Here is a 24,103-nt window from a genome sequence, read left to right on the forward strand (position 1 = left end):
CAAGTAGATAAATAGGTACTTCTCCGGCGGGAAGGTAAATGGTATTTCCGTGCGCTGCTCTGGTTCGCCAGAAGTGGCTTAGTCATGCTGGCCACATGACCCGGAAGCTGTACGCCGGCTCCCTCGGCCAGTAAAGCAAGATGAGTACCAGAGTCGTCCACGACTGGACCTAACGGTCAGGGGTCCCTTTACCTTTACTTTTACCAAACTTAGAACCATGGAGAGACCTGGTCTGAATAGAGACATTGGATTCTTATCTCATTATACACGATAAAGCTATTTTTAGCCATCTCACCCCTTGCTTTTTCCTGTAAGACCAACTGCAGTTAACAGTCGTCAACAGGTTTACCACACCTATCAACCAATCACCCATTCCTACCACCCTTCCAAATAATACCCCTTCTCACCCTCTCACTATATGTAAGGGTCTGGTGACTTCTATTTCAGTGTATCTGAAGAAGTGTGTATGCACATAAAAGCTCATACCAAAACAAACTTAGCTGGTCTCTAAGGTGCTACTGGAAGGAATTTTTTTATTTTGTTTTAAGTGTGTGTTCTCAGATGCTGAGGGTAGTCCTTGTTTACAAAAGAGAGAGGGGCTGGGACCCAGGTCCACATGCAGAGCCCTGATAACCCTGCTCCTTAGTTAAGAGTCATAAGACTGTAGAGTTGGAAGGGACCCCCAAAGCCCATCTGGTCCAGCCCCTTGCAATTCAGGAATCACAGCTGCATCACAGGTTCTAAGAGAGTGGGAAGGCAAGCTTTGGTGGTCGAGAGCTCAACTCCCTTTTTCTACTTTGTAGTTTTGAAGAAAGGGCGTGGTGAAGGCTGGAGGAGTGGCTTGCTAAGTGGCTTGATGGGGTGGAGCTCCACAGTCAAGCCTACTAAACTTCCGGCAAGAATCCCACCCCCTTTTTCTACACCTACACATGGAAGAGTTTTCTCCTCCCTTTTCTTACCTGCTTTCGAATTTCCACCTAGAGCTGGATATAGTTTTGCAATATTATGGCAAAGCTATATTTATCTTTATGGCAGCTGATTTGTTTTTTTTTAAAAAAATAAATAAATAAAAAGTGAATTAAAGGTGAATTAAGATGCCTGCTTTCTACCGCCGTTCAGCTCAGCCCTGATGGATGCCCAAGAGGGCAAACAGCCCCTTATATGGCTGTTTCCAAGATGCCACAACGGAGCCCAACGCTCAAGGGACAGGAAAGAACCTGCTTTGAAAGTCTCTTCCCTGGCTTTGAACTCACCTCTGCAAGAGCACCAAGACACTGGGAAGGAGGTTCTCATTCTGGGCCCCAAACTTTGCCAATGCACTGACGGCAGCTGCAGAAGAAAACAGAGTCTGTAGATAAAGGGAAGCAAAAGTGGGGAAGGGTCGTAGCTCTGAAGGAGGCCATCTGCTTTTCCTGAAGAAGGCATGCAGGTAGAGACTCTCATCTAAAATGCTGGAAAGCCACTGCCAGTCACTGCAGACAATATGGAGCTAGGTGGACTTAGTATAATCTTATTATTGTTGTTGTTGTTGTTGTTGTTGTTGTTGTTGTTGTTAATAATAATAATAATAATAATAATAATAATAATAATAATACCCCGCCCATCTGGCTGGGTTTCCCCAGCCACTCTGGACGGCTTCCAACAGAACACTAAAATACAATAACCTATTAAACATTACAAGCTTCCCTGAACAGGGCTGCCTTCAGATGTCTTCTAAAACTCTGGTAGTTGTTTTTCTCTTTGACATCTGGTGGGAGGGCGTACCACAGGGCGGGTGCCACCACCAAGAAGGCCCTCTGCCTGGTTCCCTGTAACCTCACTTCTCGCAGGGAGGGAACTGCCAGAAGGCCCTCGGCGCTGGACCTCAGTGTCTGGGCAGAACAATGGGGGTGGAGACGCTCCTTCAGATATACTGGGCCGAGGCCGTTTAGGGCTTTAAAGGTCAGTACCAACACTTTGAACTGTGCTCGGAAACGTACTGTAGGTCTTTCAAGGCCGGTGTTATGTGGTCTCGGCGGCCGCTCCCAGTCACCAGTCTAGCTGCCGCATTCTGGATTAGTTGCAGTTTCCGGGTCACCTTCAAAGGTAGCCCCACATAGAGCACATTGCAGTAGTCCAAGCGGGAGATAACTAGAGAATGCTCCACTATGGCAGCACCCACTATTCCTGTCTATTTAAAGCAGGCTTGGACCAGGTTGCCTCCAAGACTTCTCTCACGTGCATAAGAACATAAGAATAGCCTGCTGGATCAGGCCAATGGCCCATCGAGTCCCGCATCCTCTTCTCACAGTGGCCGAATACCCCAAAGAACCCAGTAATCCAGGTAGATTGCCTCTGCACTGGGAGTTTGCATAGGAGCGTAAGAACAGCCTGGCTGCTGGATGAGGCCAGCGGCCCGTCTAGTCCAGCATCCTGTTCTCACAGTGGCCAACCAGATGCCCCAATGGGAAACCCGCAAGCAGGATTTGAGGACAAGAGAATTCTCCCCTCCTGTGGTTTCCAGCAACAGGTATTCAGAAGCACTGCTGATTTTGTCTTCCTCAAATTCTTGCTGATGCTTACCTGGATCAATAAGTTATTACCCTGTGGTTGCCTTCGGTCTCTCACATAGGCTTGCACACTTAATACCTCGAGGACGGCCTTTCCTCATATAAACCAACCAGGACTCTGTGTTCATCATCTGAGGCCCTTCTTCATGTGCCTCCTCCTTGAGAGGTCCGGAGGGTGGCAACACGAGAACAGGGCCTTTTCTGCAGTGGCTCCCTGTTGGCGGGATGCTCTCCCCAGGACTGCTCACCTGCCATTTCATTACGTATTTTTAGGTGTCAGGTATTGTTTTGTTGCTTTGGTTTCAACTATTTATTGTGTTTTTATCTTGTGAACCGCCCTGAGATCTTTTGATGAAGGATGGTACAGTGGTACCTCGGGTTAAGAACTTAATTAGTTCCGGAGGTCCGTTCTTAACCTGAAACTGTTCTTAACCTGAAGCACCACTTTAGCTAATGGGGCCTCCCACTGCCACCGCACAATTTCTGTTCTCATCCTGAAGCAAAGTTCTTAATCCGAGGTACTATTTCTGGGTTAGTGGAGTCTGTAAACTGAAGCGTCTGTAACCTGAAGTGTCTGTAACCCGAGGTACCACTATATATAAATCTAATAAACAACAGCAACAACTCCTCACCTTTAAAATTCACGACCGAAGCTTGGCATCTTGCTCCCTTAGCCTTCCCAACAAAAAGCCAAGCTTATCTTTACACAGCAGTATCTGGGCCTCCTACAAACAGTCTTGCTACGCTAAAGGATCTGGGGCACGTATTCAACTCTGGGATGACGCCAGGTGGACCCAAAGGCCTCATTCACAGCAGCCTCCCCTGGGAAGACCTGCTCCCTTCCCGTTTTTGGCTACGTAGCAAAGACAGGTCTGGAGCCTGCCAACTCACCGGCCCTCACAGCTTCGTTTTCCAGCACCACCCTGTTGAAAATGAATCGGATGTACTTGGAAGGAGACGGGGTCCTGGGCCCTTCCTTGCCAAGCATGTGGAGGATCTTGGTGGCCAACACCGTGTGCTCGCAGTCTTCAATGAACTCGCAGAGGTGGGCCAAGCCGGATTCCTTGCTCTCCGGGTTCTCCTCGATGATGCTGATGATGCAGTCGACGATGGCTCGCTTGTACTCAAAGCCACCCTGCGGAGGGGGCGGAAAAGCAGGAGTCAAAGGGGGCTTGGAAGACCAGCCTAGCCCAGACATCCATCCATCCTGCTTAGATCCTATTCCCAAATGTACGAGTCAAAGCGGGTTTGGAAGACCAGCCTAGCCCCAATAAAAAAATTCCTTCCAGTAGCACCTTAAAGACCAACTAAGTTAGTTCTTGGTATGAGCTTTCGTGTGCATGCACACTTCTTCAGATACACTAAAACAGAAGTTGCCAGATCCTTCTATATAGTGAGAAGGTGGGGAGGGGTATTACCCAGAAGGGTGGTGGGAATGGGTGATTGGCAGATAGCTGAGATGAGCCTGTTGACGACTCTTAACGACTGTAATAGGTCTTACAGGAAAAGGCAAGGGGTGAGAAGGTGGAAAATGGCTTAGTCATGTATAATGAGATAAGAATCCAATGTCTTTGTTCAGACCAGGTCTCTCCATGGTTTTAAGTTTGGTAATGAGTTGCAATTCAGCAGCTTCTCTTTCCAGTCTATTTCTGAAATTCCTTTGTAGTAAAACAGCAACTTTGTCCTGGGAGATTGAAGTGTTCTCCTACTGGTTTCTCTGTTTTGTGATTCTTAATGTCAGATTTTTTATTTTTATTTTTGACTATGGCAGACCAACACGGCTACCTATCTGTAACAGCCTAGCCCAGACATCCATCAAGCTTAGATCCTATTCCCAAATGCACTTAATCAACTGGGGAACACACTTTATGGACACCATCTTAGGGACTTCCCACATCTGCAAGGACAATACCAACTTGCTGTTCACAATGGGGTTTGGTTTTTTTACGGAAACAAGGGGGCAAGAGGGTCCTCAGGCAGAATCAAACAAAAAGAGAAGAGAAATTCTTGCCCTAACAGATAGAAAAAAGAGTGACAAAAACGAATGAGAAGTTAGGAGGCAAAACTAAATTCATCGGGGTTTTTTTTTAAAAAAAAAAAACACCACTTCATTTTTGTCCATGTGCCAAACCAACGAGGTGACCAAAATTTGTCAAGTGTTGTTTGGCCGATTCTAAGTCGTAGAAACGAGTCCCAAAGCGGGAACAGGGAAAACTGGTATGTGAGCCAACCGTGACCAGCCACAAGAAGGGACTAGGGAGAGGGGTGGTCTGGAACGGCCTCTGAAAGCCCAGTTCCCACCATCATATTTATCACAAGTAAAAATGCCACAATGCAACGTTTACCCATCATTTCTGCATTGAACACGCTCCCAAAGGGAAAGATCTGAGGTCTACTATATCCTAGCACAGAATTATTTTTCTTCGCCAGCTACTTGCAGGCTCTGAATACTGAGCTTCCGCTGTGCTAACGACGATTGACACACACACAGAGAGAGGCTTCTTGGACTTTTGGCTGTCCGTGGTGAAACAGTATCTAAATTCCTTTGTTCTTGTGCAGCAGATAATCTAGTGTAACAGATAACCAGGAAAAACGAAACTTCACACAGACTAAAACGAACATCCTTGATTCTCAGATTGTTCAAAGGCTAGTATGTTTGCTCTGGCCACAAGCCCTACTTATTAAACTCCACCACGACCTTCCCGTCCTAGGCTTATACCAAAAGCAGGAGGTCTCAAGAATGTGAGGTTCCTCCAACCTGACCTCTTTGGGAAAAGATACATGATAAAGAAATGCTGGATCAACGTCACACTGTGGCAACTTCACATCAAGAGCAAACTTTTAGCTTGCATGAAAATATATACTGGATACATTAACTGTATTTCACCAAAATATGAGCGTGATGCCGATATGGTTTGCCGGTTGCCCGACACAAGGCAGGCAACACAACCTACATCATCCCGGAGCATGTTGGAGAGGAAGGTCATCATGACGCTGTGTTTCCGCGGGTACTTCTGGCACAGGGCACTGATGGCTTGGACCACCACCACCTGTTAAGGCAAGAGCAGCACAAGGTTTGAGTGAAGGGCATCAGTACCTGCATTCCAGCAAAGATCTCTACAGGCCATGGACAGCCTTGATTCCACTTTGCCCCACTTGGGCCTTGTGAGGGCTGAATGGCAGGAAATAAATGATTTCATAAAACAAAAACAATACAGCCGTACCTTGGAAGTTGAACGGAATCCGTTCCAGAAGTCCATTCGACTTCCAAAATGTTCAGTTTCCAAGGCGCTGCTTCCGATTGGTGCAGGAGCGTCCTGCAGCCAATCAGAAGCTGCGTAAGACATAGAGCTTCCAAAAATCATTCGAAAACCAGAACAATCACTTCTGGTTTTCGATCGTTCGGGAGCCAAAATGTTTGAGTTTACAGGCATTCAGCTTCCGAGGTTCCACTGTATTCTGGTTCCCAAACGATCCTTGGCTTTGTTTAATGCTGAATGTTGGCTGGCTCACAAACTACAAGTGTTCTCTTATTGTAGATTCTGAAAAGCTTTGATTCCTGCTCTCACCTAGCCCAGGACCGCTGCCCAACTCCAGGGAGATGAAGGTCGCCCTGCCAGCTAGGAACTCCTTCCGCCTAAGAACACTGCAGGCCGAAGGGCAGACGGGAAATCGCCTCACCTTAAACTCGTCCGAGATCTCGGACACAAAGGACGAGATCTGCTTCATGAGCCTGTCCACGCTGCTCTCGCTCCCCGTCTTCAGGAGGGTGGTGATGGCCAGGGTGGCAATGCTGCGGTTTGAATCCGTGATCAGGTTTTCCAGGTCCAAATTGCAGGCGGTTACTGCCGACGGGTGCTTCATCGCCACCTGGAAGGGCAGTCGGACGTTGGCAACCCAGAACAACTTACAGAATGGAAGAATCGTACGGCAGCGGTTCAGGGGTCCAGTGAATAGGAAGGTGAGACGCCCGCTGCTGAGACCAGCTTCTCTTGATTCTTAAGAACTGCACCCCTCTGTGTGCTGTTTTGAAACTGCTGGATTTTACATGGTATTTTGGCCTGCATGAGCCAGGACCTGTCTTAGAGGTTACTGGGTCAAGAATTTGCTGCCCACCCCACAAAGACCAGCAACAGGCCCACTGCGCCAACAGGAGCCCCCTTCTCATCTTGCAGGGAGGGGGAGGAAAACAGTAAAAACCCACTGGAGAAGTCTGACAAGCCACCTGTATTGGACAAGGTCCTCTAGGATGTGCAAAGTGCCTTGGAAATGGTTACTGTGGCATTTGCCTCCTAGGATGGGTCATAACGAAAGGGTTAAAATGGGTGTGATGTGACTGGCCAGCGAGAATGCAAGGGGGGAGTAAAAGTTAAGAGTGGGAGGTTTTGAAAGAGAGTTGAGGTTTGGGAATTGGAGAAGGAAGAGGGAGGATTAGGTGTGGGTTGGTAGAGTTGTATTGTGGGAGAGTGAGAGGAATTGTTAGGTTGAGTCAGATAGATAGTTGGAATAATCAGTTTGGAGTTGTTAGGAACTAAGTTTAAGAAACTGACAAGAGAAAAATAAACTGAAACCATACGCCTGTTCCTGCATTTTAAAAATAAACTTGATTATCTGTTAATGCTAACAACTGTCTGGACTCCATGTGTCCCCGTGAGAAGTGGGGTGGTGGCAGCGAAGAAAGCTATCACAGTGGTGGCACAGGGTCAATAGACCGTCAAACGTCTGGGGGCCCTGTGTGATCGCCACACTTACCTTATTGAGGGTCCTGACTGCGGCGTATCTCAGGACAGGCTTGGGAGAGCTACAGAAGAGCTGGAGCACTGAAACGAAAAGGAATTCACGTGTGAGGGCACAATCCCAGGAACTTTTACCGCTCTGTGCGCCCAGGTCCTAGGGCAGCCTTTCTCAACCTGTGGGTCCCTACATGTTGTTGAACTACAACTCCCATCACCCCTAGCTAGCAAGGCCAGAGCTCAGGGGTGATGGGAGTTGTAGTCCAACAACATCTGGGGACCCACAGGTTGAGAACCGCCTATGGCCAGTCCCTGACAACTGCTGAACAGGAGCGCAAGCCAGAGCAGCCAGCACTAGGACAGAAGGAACAACAATCTCAGCCCCTTCCAACTTTAGGTGGATGAGAGCAAGCTGAAAGACACTTGAGATTCGTTCTCCCCTGGTAGCCAGCAGCCATTTCTGCCCTTTGAAAATACTTGCCATGTCAGCCTCCCCCCAACTTCCAATGTTTTGGACTACAACTCCCATCAGCCCCTGCTAGGTTGATGGGAGTTGTAGTCCAAAACATCTGAAGGGAACCAGGATGGGGGGAAACTGCTCTCGGCGAATGTCATGCCTTCCTGAAGCTCACCTGAGACTGCCGGAGCCAGTTCCCTGGCTGTACAGTTTGGGAGATGGATGATGGCGGAGGCAGCCTCGTAAATGACCATCTCGTGTTTGTTCCGCAGGCAGCTTTCAATGAAATCAAACAGTGGGTTGTCATGCCTGCCAGAGAGAAAGGAAACTGCCTTTATGGATTTGTCAGAATTGAAAGCTGCTGATCTCCGAAATTGCAGCTACAATCTCACATGCAGCCCTGACCCCAACACTACCCAGCAGCTTCAATATCTCCTGAGGACCTTGAAGCCATAGAAAGTCTGAAATGGACTCTATTTGCACCTTTACGGTGCTGCAGGAATTGAGTACGGATGTTCTGCTAAAAGCCCTGACAAACAAACACGCTTACCCCTCCTCAGACTCTTTCAGCAGCCGGCTGGCGATCCGAATCAGCATGCAGTATGCAAACTGGGATTTCAACCCAGATTTAGTGAATTTATTCAGCATCTTGGAAACACCAAGGCGGTCGTTCTTCCGAAGGTGGTAGAGCAGCCCTAAGGCATGGTACTGGCAGGTCAGGGGGGAAATAATTGGGGGAGGGCAAATAAATCCATGATTACTGTTGTGCTAAATATAACTAAATATGATTGCTTTTTCAAATGAAGCTACTCTGAAGTACTTATATAAAAAAATAGGCTCAATCCACAAAAGCTATAATAAAATGTGTTATAATCTTTAAGGTGCCGCAGGAATACAGTGATACCTTGGAATCTGTTGCGGAAGTCAGTTTGAATCCAAAATGTTCAGAAACCGAAACGCGGCTTCTGATTGGCTGCAGGAAGCTCCTGAAGGCAATTGGAAGCCCTGTTGGATTTTCGGCTTCCAAAAATAGCTCGCAAACCGCAACAGTCACTTCTGGGTTTGCGGCGTTCGGAAGCCAAAACATCAGAGCACCAAGGCGTTCAAAAACCAAGATACGACTGTACTTGCTGCAGCAGACTAACGCGAAGACTCCTCTGGACGTGGTGGGGAAGTGTTTCTTTTATTTAACCACATCATGTATTACAACTGCACAAAGCCAATTCAAACCACCTGCAGTGCTAAAAGCATGTAGTCAAGGAAGGTGGGGGCATCGTACCTGCACCATGATGTTGTCACTGGAAGCAGCTTCCTGGGCTTCATTGATCCACCGTTTGACCACATCATAGTTGATCTTCATCATGTGCTGGAAATAATGGCAGAGAATCAATAACACTCACCCTGCTCCTGTCTTGGCACGTCTACCAACCAAGTTTAGCAGGTACCAACCTGTTTAGCAGGTAGTTTAAACCCAGTAGCATATTACTGTGGCTGAAGAGATCAGAAGGACAACGATTACACTATAGGAAGGCTTTTCTGGAGCAGGCCACTTGCCTGCTGCCGTCCCAAAAGCAGGGGATGCAACTGACCTTCAAAAAGCACATAGAGCTGTAAGAGGAAGTGGGGGAAAGCGTCCCTCCTCCAAGTTCCTTTTTCAACTTTATGGGGAGGGTGGAGAGGCGGAGAGCCTTCTCAGCAGTGGCACCCTCCCATCAGATGTCAAGGAGATAAAGAACTGCACAACTTTTAGAAGACAGCTGAAGGCAGCCCTGTATTGGAAAGTTTTTAAATTATGTTTTTATATATGTTGGAAGCCGCCCAGAGTGGCTGGTGCAACCCAGCCATATGGGCAGGGTATAAATAATAAAATTATTATTAATACAGTGGTACCTTTGGTTGCGAATGGGATCCGTTCCGGAGGCCCGTTCGCAACATGAAAAGAGCGCAACCCGCAGCGGTGCGTCTGCACATGTGCGGGTTGCAAATCGCCGCTTCTGCGCATGATGTCATTTTGCACGTCTGCGCATGCGGCGAAACCCGGAAGTAACCCTTTCCAGTACTTCCGGGTCGCCACGGGACGTAACCTGAAAGAACGTAACATGAAGCAAACGTAACATGAGGTATGACTGTAATAATATGGGGCCTGTTAAGAGGCTTCACAGACACCAGGGCAATTCTAGGCACCACACTAGCAAACCCAGTATTAGGGAATGCCAGAGCTGTAGCTCAGAAATAGAGCATCTGCTTTGGATGAAGATGGTCCCAGGTTCAATTCCTGGCATCTCCAGGTAGGCCTGGGAAGGTCTTCCGCCTGAAACCTTGGAGAGGTGCTGCCAGTCAGTGTAGGAAGAACTGAGCTAGATGGACCAAGGGCCTGACTCAGCATAAGGCAGCTTCATATGTATACTGTGGAGAAGGAGGTTTAGCAACTAGGTGGCAAGGTTTTATTTTGGGGTTTGCTTAATTCTGTGTCCAGGGCGGCTGTCTACCAGCTCCATCTGGTACGCAAGCTGAGACCCTACCTGCCTGCGGACTGTCTTGCAGAGTGGTGCAAGCTCTAGTTATCTCCTGCTTGGACTACTGCAATGCGCTTTACGTGGAGCTACCTTTGAAGGTGACCCGGAAACTGCAATTAATCCAGAATGCGGCAGCTAGACTGGGGACTGGGAATGGCTGCCGGGACCACATAACACCGGTCCTGAAAGATCTGCATTGGCTCCCAGTACGTTTCCGGGCACAATTCAAAGTGTTGGTGCTGATGTTGAAAGCCCTAAATGGCCTCAGTCCTGTATACCTGAAGGAGCGTCTCCACCCCCATTGTTCAGCCCGGACACTGAGATCCAGCGCAGAGGGCCTTCTGGCGGTTCCCTCATTGCGAGAATTGAGGTTACAGGGAACCAGACAGAGGGCCTTCGCGGTAGTGGCACCCGCCCTGTGGAACGCCCTCCCTTCAGATGTGAAGGAAATAAGCAGCTATCTTCTTTTTAAAAGACATCTGAAGGCAGCCCTGTTTAAGGAAGTTTTTAATATTTAATACTGCATTGTTTTTAACACTTGATTGGAAGCCGCCCAGAGTGGCTGGGAAAACTCAGCCAGATGGGCGGGGTATAAATAATCAATTATTCTTATTCTTATTCTTATTTCTCGTATTTTAAAATCCTGCAAAGCTGGGGCAGCAAGGGAGAATTGGAATTACTGCCGGAGCAAGGGAGGAGGGCAGTGGCAGGAACCCCAGCCAGGCATTGAGAATGTCAGTGGTTCCCAGCAAAGCACTTTGCTACAAAATTGGACAGGGCAGGAAGGACCCAGAAAGCAAAAGACAGTGCGCAACATGGCCAAGCCAATACAGAAAGATGCAGAAGGTGCCCTGGCCGCCAAGATATCGACAAGTCGGAGCTGCTCGGGTCTGTCCAGTCGGATGACAGCAAAGAGATTCCTTCACTTACTAAGGAGGACACCAGCGCTGAACTGGAGACACTGGGGACTTTGTCCACAATGGCCTGCTTCATGTACCTCTCAATGGCCTGCAGCATGGTGCCCTGGGAATCCAGAGAGAGAGAACAAGAGGTACCAACACACAGAGACGCCAGAGATACCAACGCAGAGAATGTTATCTTCTTGGGATTGCTTCTGTTCTCCAAGTTCAGGCAGAACCCGATACCTGGTATTGATTCCTAACTAGCTCACTTTCCGTTTTAAAATAAAAGCTTCTAGACCTCATGCATGGAAACAGTTGTCTGCAAAGAGCTCCAGCGTTCAATAGGTCAAGATTCCGGACTCTGCACTTTCTTCCATCACTCTTCTCACAGCCTCCCACTATCCCTCCTGAAACACCCCCTAATCCTTTTTTACCATTTATTGTTTAAAAATAACACCAGGCGGTGGTAACAGCAACAGCAACAACTTATTATTTATACCCCACCCATCCGGGTGGTTTTAGTAAGTTTTAACGTTTAGGAAAAACATTCATTAAAAAGCAAAATTGTAGTAGGCAACACAGGCTAATGTGCCAAGCTTAGTATGTACAGATATTTGTGTGGGTGAGAAAACCCATTAGTACCCCATTCATAAACCTGACTGAGCTCTACATGAGCAACTGCAATCTCCTGTTACTGTCTGTACACAGCTATAGGGGGAGCGGAACAGCCAATGAAAGCTCAGATGACCAAGATAATGGTAATCATCACATTATTATTCAACTGCAACCCATTTGCTGGAAAACACGACAGCACTAAACTTAAACAAATGGTTACAGTGAGCACATGTGGTCACTGAGGAAAGAATGGCTTGGAGGACAGGGATCAGGAGAAATCATTCCAGGCATGTTAAAGAGAGAACACCTGGCATTAAAAATGGGTACAGCGAGACCCCATTCATGGCTGAAGAATTTGATACTTACATCCGTGATTCTACAGAGGGCTCTGATGGCAGGGCCTCGGTACACATCCTCTTTCCCAGTCATGTCTTTGGTCAGGCTAGAAGAGTTAAGGCAAGCTTCGGTTAACACAGACCTTTTGCAGAAAACAGGTGGACTTGGATTCAATTCTGGGGCAGCCCTTGAAAACAGCCTGGAGGCTTCGATTGGTACAAAATGGGGCAACCACACTTTTGGTCTGGCACTAGCAGGTCAGTTTAAATGTGAGACACTTCCTACCCCTACAGCAGCTTATGTTCACCTATATTTTTAGATACACCCCCCCTGAGGCTGTAAGTGCACATGTAGAAATGAAAAGTCTACATTTGACCAAGATGCAATTGCAAATATCAGGGAAGTGAAACCTGCACCATTCCAGATGTTCTTCTAGTGGAACTCCCATTATCTCTGGCCACGCTAGGTGGGGCTGATGGGATTTGGAGTCCCTCAATGTCTGGAGGGACTGCATCTGGCGTATATTGTACCAGTCAGTCAGGAAGCAAACACAAGGGGCGCTCAGTGGCGAAGGCAAGTCTGCTTTCGCGTGGTGTGTGAAACGGTGGTTAGAGGTGGCAAAACAGAGTTCACACCATAACATGATAGGGGGGACTTAAGTCTTACTGACTGGAGCCAGATCCTCCACACGCAACCAAATGCCTGGGGAAAGATTCGAGAGTCACCATTCATTGAAACGAGAACATACCTGCTAGTGACAATGATGACATCCTCCGAAATGTTGGCCATCTCTTTGATGGTAAGGTAACACATTCTCCTTAATGTTTGCTGTGGAAAGGGCAAGATAACAGTAACTGTCACGCCCCCTGGAAGTTAGCCATGGGAACACCAACTTTCATCAAAGGTATGAGGATACCCAGCTCTACCTCTCATTTAAATCAGAACCAGTGAAGGCGGTGAATGTCCTGTGTGAGTGTCTGGAGGCAGTTGGAGGATGGATGGCAGCTAACAGATTGAGGTTGAACCCTGACAAGACAGAAGTACTGTTTCTGCAGAACAGAGGGCAGGCGGGTGTGAGGAACTCCCTGGTCCTGAATGGGGTAACTGTGTCCCTGAAGGACCAGCCTGGGGGACATTTTGGACTCACAGCTGTCCATGGAGGTGCAGGTTAATTCTGTGTCAAGGGCAGCTGTCTACCAGCTCCATCTGGTATGCAGGCTGTGATCCTGCCTGCCTGCGCACTGTCTCACCAAAGTGGTTTATGTCCTGGTTATCGCCTGCTTGGACTACTGCAATGTGTTCTATGTGGAGCTACCTTTGAAGGTGACTCGGAAACTATAGCTAATCTAGAAAGCGGCAGCTAGACTGGTGACTGGGAGCGGCCACCGAGACCACATAACATTGGTCCCAAAGGATCTACATTGGATCCCAGTACAAGAAAAAAGAAGCAAATTCCCGCCGCCACCTAATCTGTACTGCTGCTTTTTACATTTTTGTGCAAAATTCAGAAATGTTCTGTCATGAAGCTGCTTTGCATCCCACACAAGAATTTTTATTTTTTTTAATCCTCCATAGCCCATCATGCAACCAAAGACGCAGGCAGAGGGGAAACCCCTTTTCTGGAGCACTGGGAACTTACATCATTTGACTGAAACAATCTTGTCATTGCAAAGAAGGCCTCTGTGGCTTCCGTTGTTCCAAAATGTTCACCCTAGAGAGAAGCGAATTAATATGTGACAAAAATTAAGCCAGCATATGTGAAAAGCTGACCATTTTCCACTAAGACCTGCTTTTAAGCTCCAGAGATCACTTTCAGCCATGCTCATCACAGGTAATCCCAGGACGATCTAATGCCTGCCGCTTGAGTGGGATTCTCTGCCACGTGACCCTGATTCTCATCTGCCAATGCAGGGAAGCCCCAGCCTTGACCTCCCCATCCACCACCCATTAGCCTTTCCGAACTCTTCTTAATTAGCAAGTTTGTTTTATAAACTGTGCAGTTTTATGTGTGATATACAGTGCTGTTCTCTCTTTACCTAGTTTTAAGGAAATGATTAATATTCTGGTTCGTATTTGTTCTTGTTCTCATGTGAACTGCTTAAGAGAGCATTACTATATCAAGCAGTAAAGCAAAAGGTAAAGGGACCCCTGAACATTAGGTCTTTCATTCGGGAGCTTCAAAAGCTTTCTTCTGCCTGAACGTCACAGCGACCGATGCCAACAGACATCGGCACACTTAGGGATGCGCAGAGTTTGAGCAGCTTGCGTAACAGAACTCAGCATTTTGGCTAATCTACTTTATGTACATATAAACACACACGGAGCACTGCAACATGGCTCCCTCTCTCTCTAGCATCAGACAGCAAAGAGAAAAGGAACAAAGGACAACAGTCCCACTTCACGGAACACAGTAACACAAACATCCTGTCTCCATCAATTCCCACTCTGTGGAGTCAAAACATACCACGTCATGTGATAGACAAAAATCCCATGACTGCAACCATGGAGCAGGAATTCTAACAGTTTCCTCATTAGCCAAAGGCTGCAACTCAATTGCATAAAGCAGCTGCACTTACCTGGTTCAGCAAGTAAAGGATCTTGGTAAGTATATGCAGGCATCTTCTTGGATTTATGGGGGTCTCGTTAAAGATACGCGCCTATGCAAAAGGAACAGGAATTGTGCAGTCAACAAAGACGGATATTAGGAATTTTCATTCTGAAGTTCCCTAAAATTCCTTTTCAACCAAATGGGGGGAAACCAATATGCAGCAAGGACCTCTGGCTGCACAAAATAACTCCTCCCTCTTTTCTTTTCCCTGAATCTGTTCTGGGGGTTCCCCCAATCTTCTGGAGCAGATTTGGAGCAAGAGGAGAGGGAAAGGAAATTGCACAAAGCGAAACCCTTCTACTAATGGTATTATTTTGTTGGATACAACCCACTGTTTCCTTCTGGGTTTGAAGGCAGCTCTAGTCACACATAAAGCCAGAAAGCTTCACTTGGCAAGGTCTTGCTTCTAGTTTTGGGAAGAGCCCTCAGAGCATCTCTGCTCAGCAGCCAATGCAAGGTTATAACCCAAGAGCCAAAGTCTCCACACACAAGGGTATCCTTTTATATTGAGGATGCAGTTTCTAGAGCCTCCAAGAAAGGGGAGGTTTCTTGCACAACACATCACTTATCCCTGTTCCAAGATATTTTAGAAACTATGCAGACAGGCAACACCCCAATTGTATAGAGATGCCCAAGGTGCAATAAACAAGGCTAGGCTCTCTGACACCCATATAGCACCCCTATGGCTGATGATCCCATGCCATACCCGTTGCTGTGGTTCACATGTCCAAGCCCGAGATTCATGTAAATTAGCTCACTCTGAATAGATCTGCCCTCTTATCCATCCCATGTACCCAGGCTGCCACCTTTCTTTAAGGAAACATGGTGGTTGGGGTTGAGTGTGTGCTTCCAGACACACCAAAGGAAGGTGCAACCACATCTTTGGCAGTCACAAAAAGGAAAGTTGCAGAGACTCAGTGGACCTACAGTGCCCCCTCCCCAAAGAATCAGAGCCCTAGACAGCCACAGACTCTAGCCTGCAAATCCCAAACTTGATTTCAAAAAAAGAGATCTTCTAGGGCAGTGTTTCTCAAACTTAGATCTCCAGCTGTTTTTGGACTACAATTCCCACCATCCCTAGCTAGCAGGACCAGTGGTCAGGGATGATGGGAACTGAAGTCCAAAAATAGCTGGAGACCCAAGTTTGGGAAATCCTGGAATGGGGGGGGGGGTGTATAGAAAGGTGTGGTCATACCTCCTGGAGGACAGAACTCTTTTCCAAATGCTGGAAGGGGTTGGAGCCGCTACCTGAAAAACAAAACACAATGTTGGCAGGGGACCAGATGCTAGCCACAAAGTACCTTGATGACTATTCTGTATGTCGTTTTTAAATTGTGTTCGGAGGAACGCAGGGCTTTCCTAGAAGCTTGCCGTCCTGAGAAGGTCAGTAATAGTGGACGAGTACCCCTGCTGTGGGTTAAACCACAGAGCCTAGGACTTGCCGATCAGAAGGTCGGCGGTTCGAATCTCCGCTACAGGGTGAGCTCCCGTTGCTTGGTCCCAGCTCCTGCCAACCTAGCAGTTTGAAAGCACGTCAAAGTACAAGTAGATAAATAGGTACCGCTCCAGAGGGAAGGTAAACACTGCACCATCCGCTTGCTCTGGTTCGCCAGAAGCGGCTTAGTCATGTTGGCCACATCACCCGGAAGCTGTACGCCGGCTCCCTTGGCCAGTAAAGCGAGCGCCACAACTCCAGAGTCGGTCACGACTGGGCCTAATGGTCAGGGGTCCCTTTACCTTTACCCCCCCAAAAATAGTTTGCCTCATCACAAGTGATCTTTCTCTGAACTGTACAACTCCACAGGAGTGCTGAGGGACGAAGCCAATGGTGCAGAACCTGTTGCCCTGATATTGTAGGACTCCGATCAGCCCCAGCGAACATTACTATTACTGTATTGGTCTGAATATAAGCCTCACTTTCCCCCCAAATTCCGACCGTGAAAAGTTAAAGTGCGAGGCTCCAAGACTTTGGCCACCTCATGAGAAGATAAGACTCCCTGGAAAAGACCCTGATGTTGGGGAAGATTAAGGGCACAAGGAGAAGGGGATGACAGAGGACGAGATGGTTGGACAGTGTTCTCAAAGCTACAAACATGAGTCTGACCAAACTGCAGGAGGCAGTGGAAGACAGGAGTGCCTGGCGTGTTCTGGTCCAGGGGGTCATGAAAAGTCGGACACGACTAAACAACAACAATAACATATTCAGGTATTTTTCCCCCCCCCCATCAATTTTAAAGGTGCGGCTTATATTCGGGTGCAGCTTATATTCGGTATTACTACCAAAATTCATTACCTGCCCTTCACCCTACATTCCCAGGGTGGGTTACAACAATTCAACCACAATGTTAAAAACAGTTTAAAGCAACTTAGTGCATGGCCACTGGCAAGGGATGGTGGGAGTTGTAGTCCAGCAACGAAAAAGCAAGTATGGTGTGCAAGGAATGTGAGAAGAGCCCTGCAGCTGGATGAGGCCCAAGGCTCAACTCAAGACCAGGATCCTGTCCTCACCCTGGCCAACCAAGATGCCACTTTCGAGAAGCCTGCGGAAGCCGGGCCTGAGTGCCGCAGCATTTTCCCACCTGTGATTTCCAACAACAGGTTTCATTCAGAAGCATGCTGAGCCTGACAGGGAAAGCAGAGAATAACCGCCTCCTTACCTGCCATGGCTTATTTATTTCATAAAAGTTACATATCACTTGAGGGTAAAAGAAAAACCTCAAAAGGTAAAACAGTAAAACCAAGAAAGGTTCACAATCCTACTAAAACAGATTAAAATTACCTGAATTTTCTAAGCATCTGAGTAGGCCTGTCTAAACAGGAATGTTTTTAGCAGGCGCTGATAAGAGTACAGTGAAGGCACCTGCCTGAGTGCAAAATGAAGGAGGGATTGCCAAAGCGTGGGCAACTGCCACACTAAACTTATAAGAAACTGCTGCTTGCCCACCTCCCTGGAAGTCACAAATTTATGGATGCATCTTATTTCTTTGACAGATTTACAGGACTTGTATTTTTTTATTATTTTTTTTGCAAGGAAGTGACCTACGCTGTAATTCTTTCCATCCTTTCCCCCTTCTCTTCAAACTCCTGAATGCAAATTGACAGCTAATGTAAACGGGAAACTCTATTCCCCCCTCCCTGTTTCCGTGTTCCTTTCTTCTTAAGTTACATATGTTTGCTTGTACAGTATACCTATTTAATAAATATGCAGGCCATTAAGAGCACACCCACACACCCCACAACAGTCTACTGGTGTCTGTCTTTGATTTACAGAATCAAAGAATCTTAAGAGTTGGAAGGAACCACAAGGGAACCTACAACGCAGGAATCGTTATGTCACTGTTTGGTTTTAACATTTCCAATATTGTTTGTTAACTGCAGTGATACATCTTTACGGACACAGAGGTGGCAAAATTAAGCAAGCAAACAACAACAATTTACTACTATTATTTTAAAAATAGCTGCTTATGTGTTAAGCTTGGAGCACTGGGAGACTTGTTACTTGTTTTATTTAAATAAATATTTACATAGTGCACATTGTGTGGGGTTCACAGTACAAAAACCACTAAAATTCACAATGTAATGGCAAACTTCTCATGCGGCCCCCGCTGGGTTGACCGTTGGGCAAGGCTGTCTGCAAACCGCTGTGATATATTATACAGTGGTACCTTGGTTCTCAAACTCCGAAAACCCGGAAGTGTTCCGGTTTTCGAACATTTTTCGGAAGCCGAATGTCCGAAGCTGTCGACTATTGTTTCTGGGGCGCTTGCACCAATCAGAAGCTGTGCCTTGGTTTTCGAACATTTTGGAAGTCAAATGGACTTCCATAATGGATTAAGTTTGGTGCTTTTGTTTTTGCTATTTATTTTGCGTTTTTGTTTTTGAGGATTTTTCGGTTCATTTGTTTTTGTGATTGTGTGGAACCCAGTTCAGCTACTGACTGATTGCGTGACTGCGGAAATGGATATAAGCCCCCCATCCAAACAATGACTATCATCCGTGCAGGTAAGAAAATAATAATTATTTTTATTTTTATCACCTACAATACTGTCTTATTTATTTTATAGCACAGTACATTGATTATTGCTTTCATTTTATGGATCAGTGATCCCATTACATAGTAAGTTTCATGTTAATTGGCTGTTTTAGGGGTTGAAGGAGCCTCTCCACCCCCATCGTTCTGCCCGGACACTGAGGTCCAGCTCTGAGAGCCTTCTGGCGGTTCCCTCATTGCGAGAAGCGAAGTTACAGGGAACCAGGCAGAGGGCCTTCTTGGTGGTGGCGCCTGCCCTGAGGAACGCCCTCCCACCAGATGTCAAAGAGAACAACTACCAGACTTTTAGAAGACATCTGAAGGCAGCCCTGTTTAGGGAAGCTTTTAATGTTTAATAGACTATTGTATTTTAATATTCTATTGAATGCCACCCAGAGTGGCTGGGGAAACCTAGCCAGAAGGGCTGGCTATAATTAATATATTATTAATTATCATAATAATTAATAAAGGCTATAATATATTATTCTATTGGTAGCCGCCCAGAGTGGCTGGGAAAACCCAGCCAGATGGGTGGGGTATAAATAATAAATTATTACTATTATTATTTATTATTGTTGTTGTTGTTTTTAAAGGTCGGATTAATTCATTTTGCATTACTTTCTGCGGGAAAGCGCGCCTTAGTTTTGAAATGCTTTGGTTTTGGAACGGACTTCCGGAACGGACTCAGTTTGAGAACCAAGGTACCACTTTAATAAACATAATAATAATAATAATAATAATAATAATAATAATTTATTTACAGTGGTACCTCATGTTAAGTACTTAATTCGTTATGGAGGCCTGTACTTAACCTGAAACTGTTCTTAACCTGAAGCACCACTTTAGCTAATGGGGCCTCCTGCTGCTGCTGCGCCGCCAGAGCACAGTTTCTGTTCTCATCCTGAAGCAAAGTTCTTAACCTGAAGCACTATTTCTGGGTTAACAGAGTCTGTAACCTGAAGCGTATGTAACCCGAGGTACCATTGTATACCCTACCCATCTGGCTGGGTTTGCAACTCTCTGCTGGTGTATTGATAACTATTATTATTATTACCATTATTATTATTATTATTATTTATTTGTACCCCGCCCATCTGGCTGGGTTTCCCCAGCCACTCTGGGCAGCTTCCACAAAGACCAAAATTACAGTAAGATGTCACACATGAAAAACTTCCCTGAAGAAGAAACAAACACATAAAAATCAATATAACCATTGTTATTTCGTTGTTGTTGTTATTATTTGTTGTTTCAAATAACTTTCCACAGGGCGCCCTCCATCCAAGCCCGCAGCCTAATGGCAAAAATTCCCCTCAGGCCCCCTCACCTACCTCGCGGGGCTGTTGTGAGGAGAAAATGGGGCGCGGGGGGAACCATAGGCGCCACCTCGGAGGGGGTGCCAGGGGGAAAACTCCCCGAAAGAGGCCTTTGGTACGTTCCAGAAGGGCCTCTTCTTCACATTACCATCTCCCCCCTTTCCCTCATCTTCAAGTGGTAGCGCCCGCCCGCCCCCCTTTTAAACCGTTTTAAACCGTCCCGAGCCAGTGGGCGGGGCAAGCGCCCTCCGGCGCCGCTACGGGGCTTCCGGCCCACCTGCGGAAGGGGCAGCCTACCCTGCCTAGCAACGGGGCCTAGCTTGAGGCTCGGCGCCTGACCACCCTTCACCGGGGCTTTCTTACCCGACTCCTCATCCTTCTTGTCGAACTTTTTGATCATGGCGGCGGCGGCGGCGGCGGCCGGGTAAGCTGCTCTCGTCCCGCTTTACCTCAGCCTACACGCTCGCGGCCCGGGGGAGGAAGTCCCGCCCGCGAGGAACTACTTCTCTGGGCCGCCATTGGCTGGCTGGGCCGCCGGTCAAGGGCGGCCGGGGCCACGCCCACTCTTCTCCCTCAGACAGCTGACGGGCGACGCCGGCCGTCGAGAGGAGGAAGTACGGATGCTCATTTGCATAGGGCACGCCCAGCTGTAGCCACGCCCCCTTATACAGCTGATGGGAGGGGGAGCGAGCGAGCGAGCAGCGCGCTGCTTAAAGAGACAGCGGCCCTAATAGGAGGGAAGGGGCTTTTTGCAGCTGCAGGTGGGATTTTAATTGTGGGGTGACGTCATACCCTCCAACCACTAACTAATATTAAACCCTTTGGCTTCCAGTAGCTCTTTACTTTTGCCAACATACTTTTGGCGTATAGTGAAAGCTATGGTTTTCCCAGTAGTGATTTATGGAAGTGAAAGCTGGACATAAAGAAGGCTGATCGCTGAAGAATGGATGCTTTTGAATTCTGGTGCTGGAGGAGACTCTTGAGAGTCCCATGGACTGCAAGAAGATCAAACCTCTCCATTCTGAAGGAAATCAGCCCTGAGTCCTCACTGGAAGGACAGATCCTGAAGCTGAGGCTCCAAGACTTTGGCCACCTCATGAGAAGAGAAGACTCCCTGGAAAAGACCCTGATGTTGGGAAAGATGGAGGGCACAAGGAGAAGGGGACGACAGAGGACGAGATGGTTGGACAGTGTTCTCGAAGAGACCAACATGAGTTTGACCAAACTGCGGGAGGCAGTGGAAGACAGGGGTGCCTGGCGTGCTCTGGTCCATGGGGTCACGAAGAGTCGGACATGACTAAATGACTAAACAACAACAAGCTCTTTACCTAAAACTTTGCTCATAAGGCTGTGTTCCTTTTTCTTTTTTTACATTCAAATTCGGCTTACAGCTGGAGACAGACCTTGTGGGGCTGCTGTTTTCAAAAAACAATTGAAAGTAACATATTCGTGTTTCAATGATCAGTCATGACCAGGCATAGGCAAACTCGGCCCTCCAGATGTTTTTGGGACTACAACTCCCATCATCCCTAACTAACAGGACCAGTGGTCAGGGATGATGGGAGTTGTAGTCCCAAAACATCTGGAGGGCCGAGTTTGCCTATGCCTGGTCATGACTGTTTCTTCATCCAAGCCCTCTTCCGCACAACCTGAAATCTGTTCTCAGCAGAGGCTCATCGGGTTCGTATCTGCAGCTGCAGACTTTGTGGCTTTAATAATAATAATAATAATTTATTATTTATACCCCACCCATCTGGCAAGACCTGCCATGTGGTATCCACAAAAGATCTTCAGCAGCCCCCGGGGATCCCTACCTCTTTCTGAAATCAGACTCAAAATAAGCATTTAGATTTCTCAAACATGGGAGCCACTTACCTGATACTTTGGAGCATATTTTCTTTTCTTGTACTGCAAGAATTCGCCTTGGGGCGAATTCTTGGCAAAGCACTGATTCTCTCTTATTTAATAGTGGGGGAAATCCCAGTGAGCTCAGGAGTGCACAGATGGGGGGGCATCCCATTTGACCCCCACAAAAAGCCTGACGGGGACACGATTATCCCACTTAAAATGTTTCATCCGCCTAATACGTTACAGTAAGCACTGCACCAGTTTTTATTCCTGAATCGGCCAGGGGAAAAGCATAAGAGGGGTGGTAACCAACTCCTTTTCCCCTACTGTAAAAGGTAAAGGGACCCCTGACAGTTAAGTCCAGTCACGAACAACTCTGGGGTTGCGACGCTGATCTCGCTTTACAGGCTGAGGGAGCCGGCGTTTGTCCACAGACAATTTTTTCCGGGTCATGTGGCCAGCATGACTGGTGAAACCAGAGCAGTGCACGGAAATGCCATTTACATTCCCGCTGGAGTGGTACCTATTTATCTACTTGCACTGCGTGCTTTCAAACTGCTAGGTTGGCAGGAGCTAGGACTGAACGACGGAAGCTCACCCCATCGCGGGGATTCGAACCGCCGACCTTCCGATCGGCAAGCCCTAGGCTCAGTGGTTTAGACCACAGCGTCCTTCCCCTACTGAGCATCACCTAAATTCATTATTTCCCCTGCATACATCAAGATTTAGGAACAAAAGAATGTCTTCCAGAAACCTTGCCCTAATAATTGCACCTTTAATAATGTAGAGTATAAAAAGCTATAGTGCTTTGTATGCACTGTACTCCCTCTTCCCTTAAGACCCCTCTCCAGATAAATTGCAGCTAACAAGGATTTTTGGCACACCTCCCATCTAGACACTGAATACATTGCTTGAAAGGCATAATTATTCTAGGTTAAGTGATACAGGGCAAGTGCTTTTCTTTAAGCGTGTAGATATGTCTTGTGGGGCCAGGCAGAGATCCAGTACTCTTTCCAAGAATCCCAGTAATCACCATGGAAAATTGACCGACAGTCTGTCTCCTCTTGTCACAATTGAGGGTTCCTGCCATCAAGCCATCTAAACGAAAACAGTGCTACAAACGGCTAGAACAAGCCAAGCTCCAAAGGTAATGTTTTTAGAAGGTTTCCATTGAAATGAAAAATTAACAAATTCTAGGCACCCTTACTAAGCAGTAAGTCCCATTGAACGCAGTGGGATTTACAGGTTAACCTGCTTGGTTAACCTCTTGCACGGACTGCACCAAGTGCATTTTTGTGGTTTTTTTAAAAGAGAAATGGCTTTTGAGTAGGGTAGTGACAATTTTTGAGTTTCAGCGTCAGTGGCAGCCTAAAGGTTCTCAGACACTCTAAACTCAGTGAGTGGCAATCCCCAGGTAAGGAGGGTGTTATGTACTGAGTTGAATAGGACCCAGAATGCAGCAGTCTGATTGGTCCTAGAACAATAGGACCCAGAATGCAGCAGTCTGATTGGTCCACAGGAGCCACCCAATCCAGCTCCAGGTATAAGTGAATCCACAACCTGATTGGCCTACAGGAGAATCCCGGAGTTAGCGTGGGGCCCATTGTGTACATAATGTATATAAAGCAGACATTTTGGGGGAACCTCCATTCCTCCTCACCACTATGAGCTGAATAAAGAGCATGAAATCCACTCTCGACTCCGAGTATATTTCAGAGGGGATGCAGAGTAAGAGAGCTTTTCTTCCACATATGGCTCCTCAGGGCACTGGGCGCAAGAGTGAGAGGTCAACTTGAATTCCTTACAAGTCGTGAAAAGACAAGGTAGGTCTGAAAAGCAGGAGTGATACTTTTACAATTTGTCACCACTTGGGGTGATGACTGGCATGTGCCAAACGTGCCATTCCAACACAGAATTTGGCTTTCATTACAAGTTCCTAGTCTTCATGATTGCACAGAAATGCAGGGAAGTGCAGTACACTAATGCAGTGTTTTCCAAAGTGTGCGGCACACATCCCAGCAGGGATGCAAAAGGATTTCAAAGGGTACATGGCTGAATTTCTTTACTTTATCATAACGTAATTTATAGTGTGTGTGTGTGTGTGATATTGTATTTGAACTAGCCGAGACAAAATATTGCGGAAGAAAGATGTCAATCAACATCTGATGATCCCCTTCTACCGGTCCACAATAGAAA

General features: G+C 47.1%; 1 protein-coding gene across 2 annotated transcripts in view; it reads right to left on the minus strand.

The window, feature by feature from the left end:
- Window positions 1-20,688, minus strand: part of COPG2 (COPI coat complex subunit gamma 2) — a 36,647-nt gene extending 15,959 nt beyond the window's left edge. Inside the window, exons 1-15 of one of the 2 annotated variants that reach the window (XM_083461077.1) lie at window positions 20,423-20,688; window positions 15,912-15,964; window positions 14,685-14,765; window positions 13,748-13,819; window positions 12,857-12,936; window positions 12,139-12,214; window positions 11,186-11,278; window positions 9,019-9,105; window positions 8,290-8,447; window positions 7,915-8,048; window positions 7,302-7,369; window positions 6,231-6,419; window positions 5,504-5,599; window positions 3,441-3,684; window positions 1,254-1,329 (exon numbers count right to left, since the gene is read on the minus strand). In XM_083461077.1, the coding sequence (XP_083317203.1) occupies window positions 1,254-1,329; window positions 3,441-3,684; window positions 5,504-5,599; window positions 6,231-6,419; window positions 7,302-7,369; window positions 7,915-8,048; window positions 8,290-8,447; window positions 9,019-9,105; window positions 11,186-11,278; window positions 12,139-12,214; window positions 12,857-12,936; window positions 13,748-13,819; window positions 14,685-14,765; window positions 15,912-15,964; window positions 20,423-20,459 (1,544 nt within the window). In that variant the 5' untranslated portion in view covers window positions 20,460-20,688. Of the gene's footprint in view, window positions 1-1,253; window positions 1,330-3,440; window positions 3,685-5,503; window positions 5,600-6,230; window positions 6,420-7,301; window positions 7,370-7,914; window positions 8,049-8,289; window positions 8,448-9,018; window positions 9,106-11,185; window positions 11,279-12,138; window positions 12,215-12,856; window positions 12,937-13,747; window positions 13,820-14,684; window positions 14,766-15,911; window positions 15,965-20,070; window positions 20,257-20,422 lie in introns of those variants that run through there. The other variant, XM_083461076.1, reaches the window with a different exon arrangement.
- Between the last annotated feature and the right edge of the window lie 3,415 nt (window positions 20,689-24,103).

This window comes from Podarcis liolepis (assembly GCF_965112155.1).
Source record: "Podarcis liolepis genome assembly, chromosome: 10".
Lineage (NCBI taxonomy): Eukaryota > Metazoa > Chordata > Lepidosauria > Squamata > Lacertidae > Podarcis > Podarcis liolepis.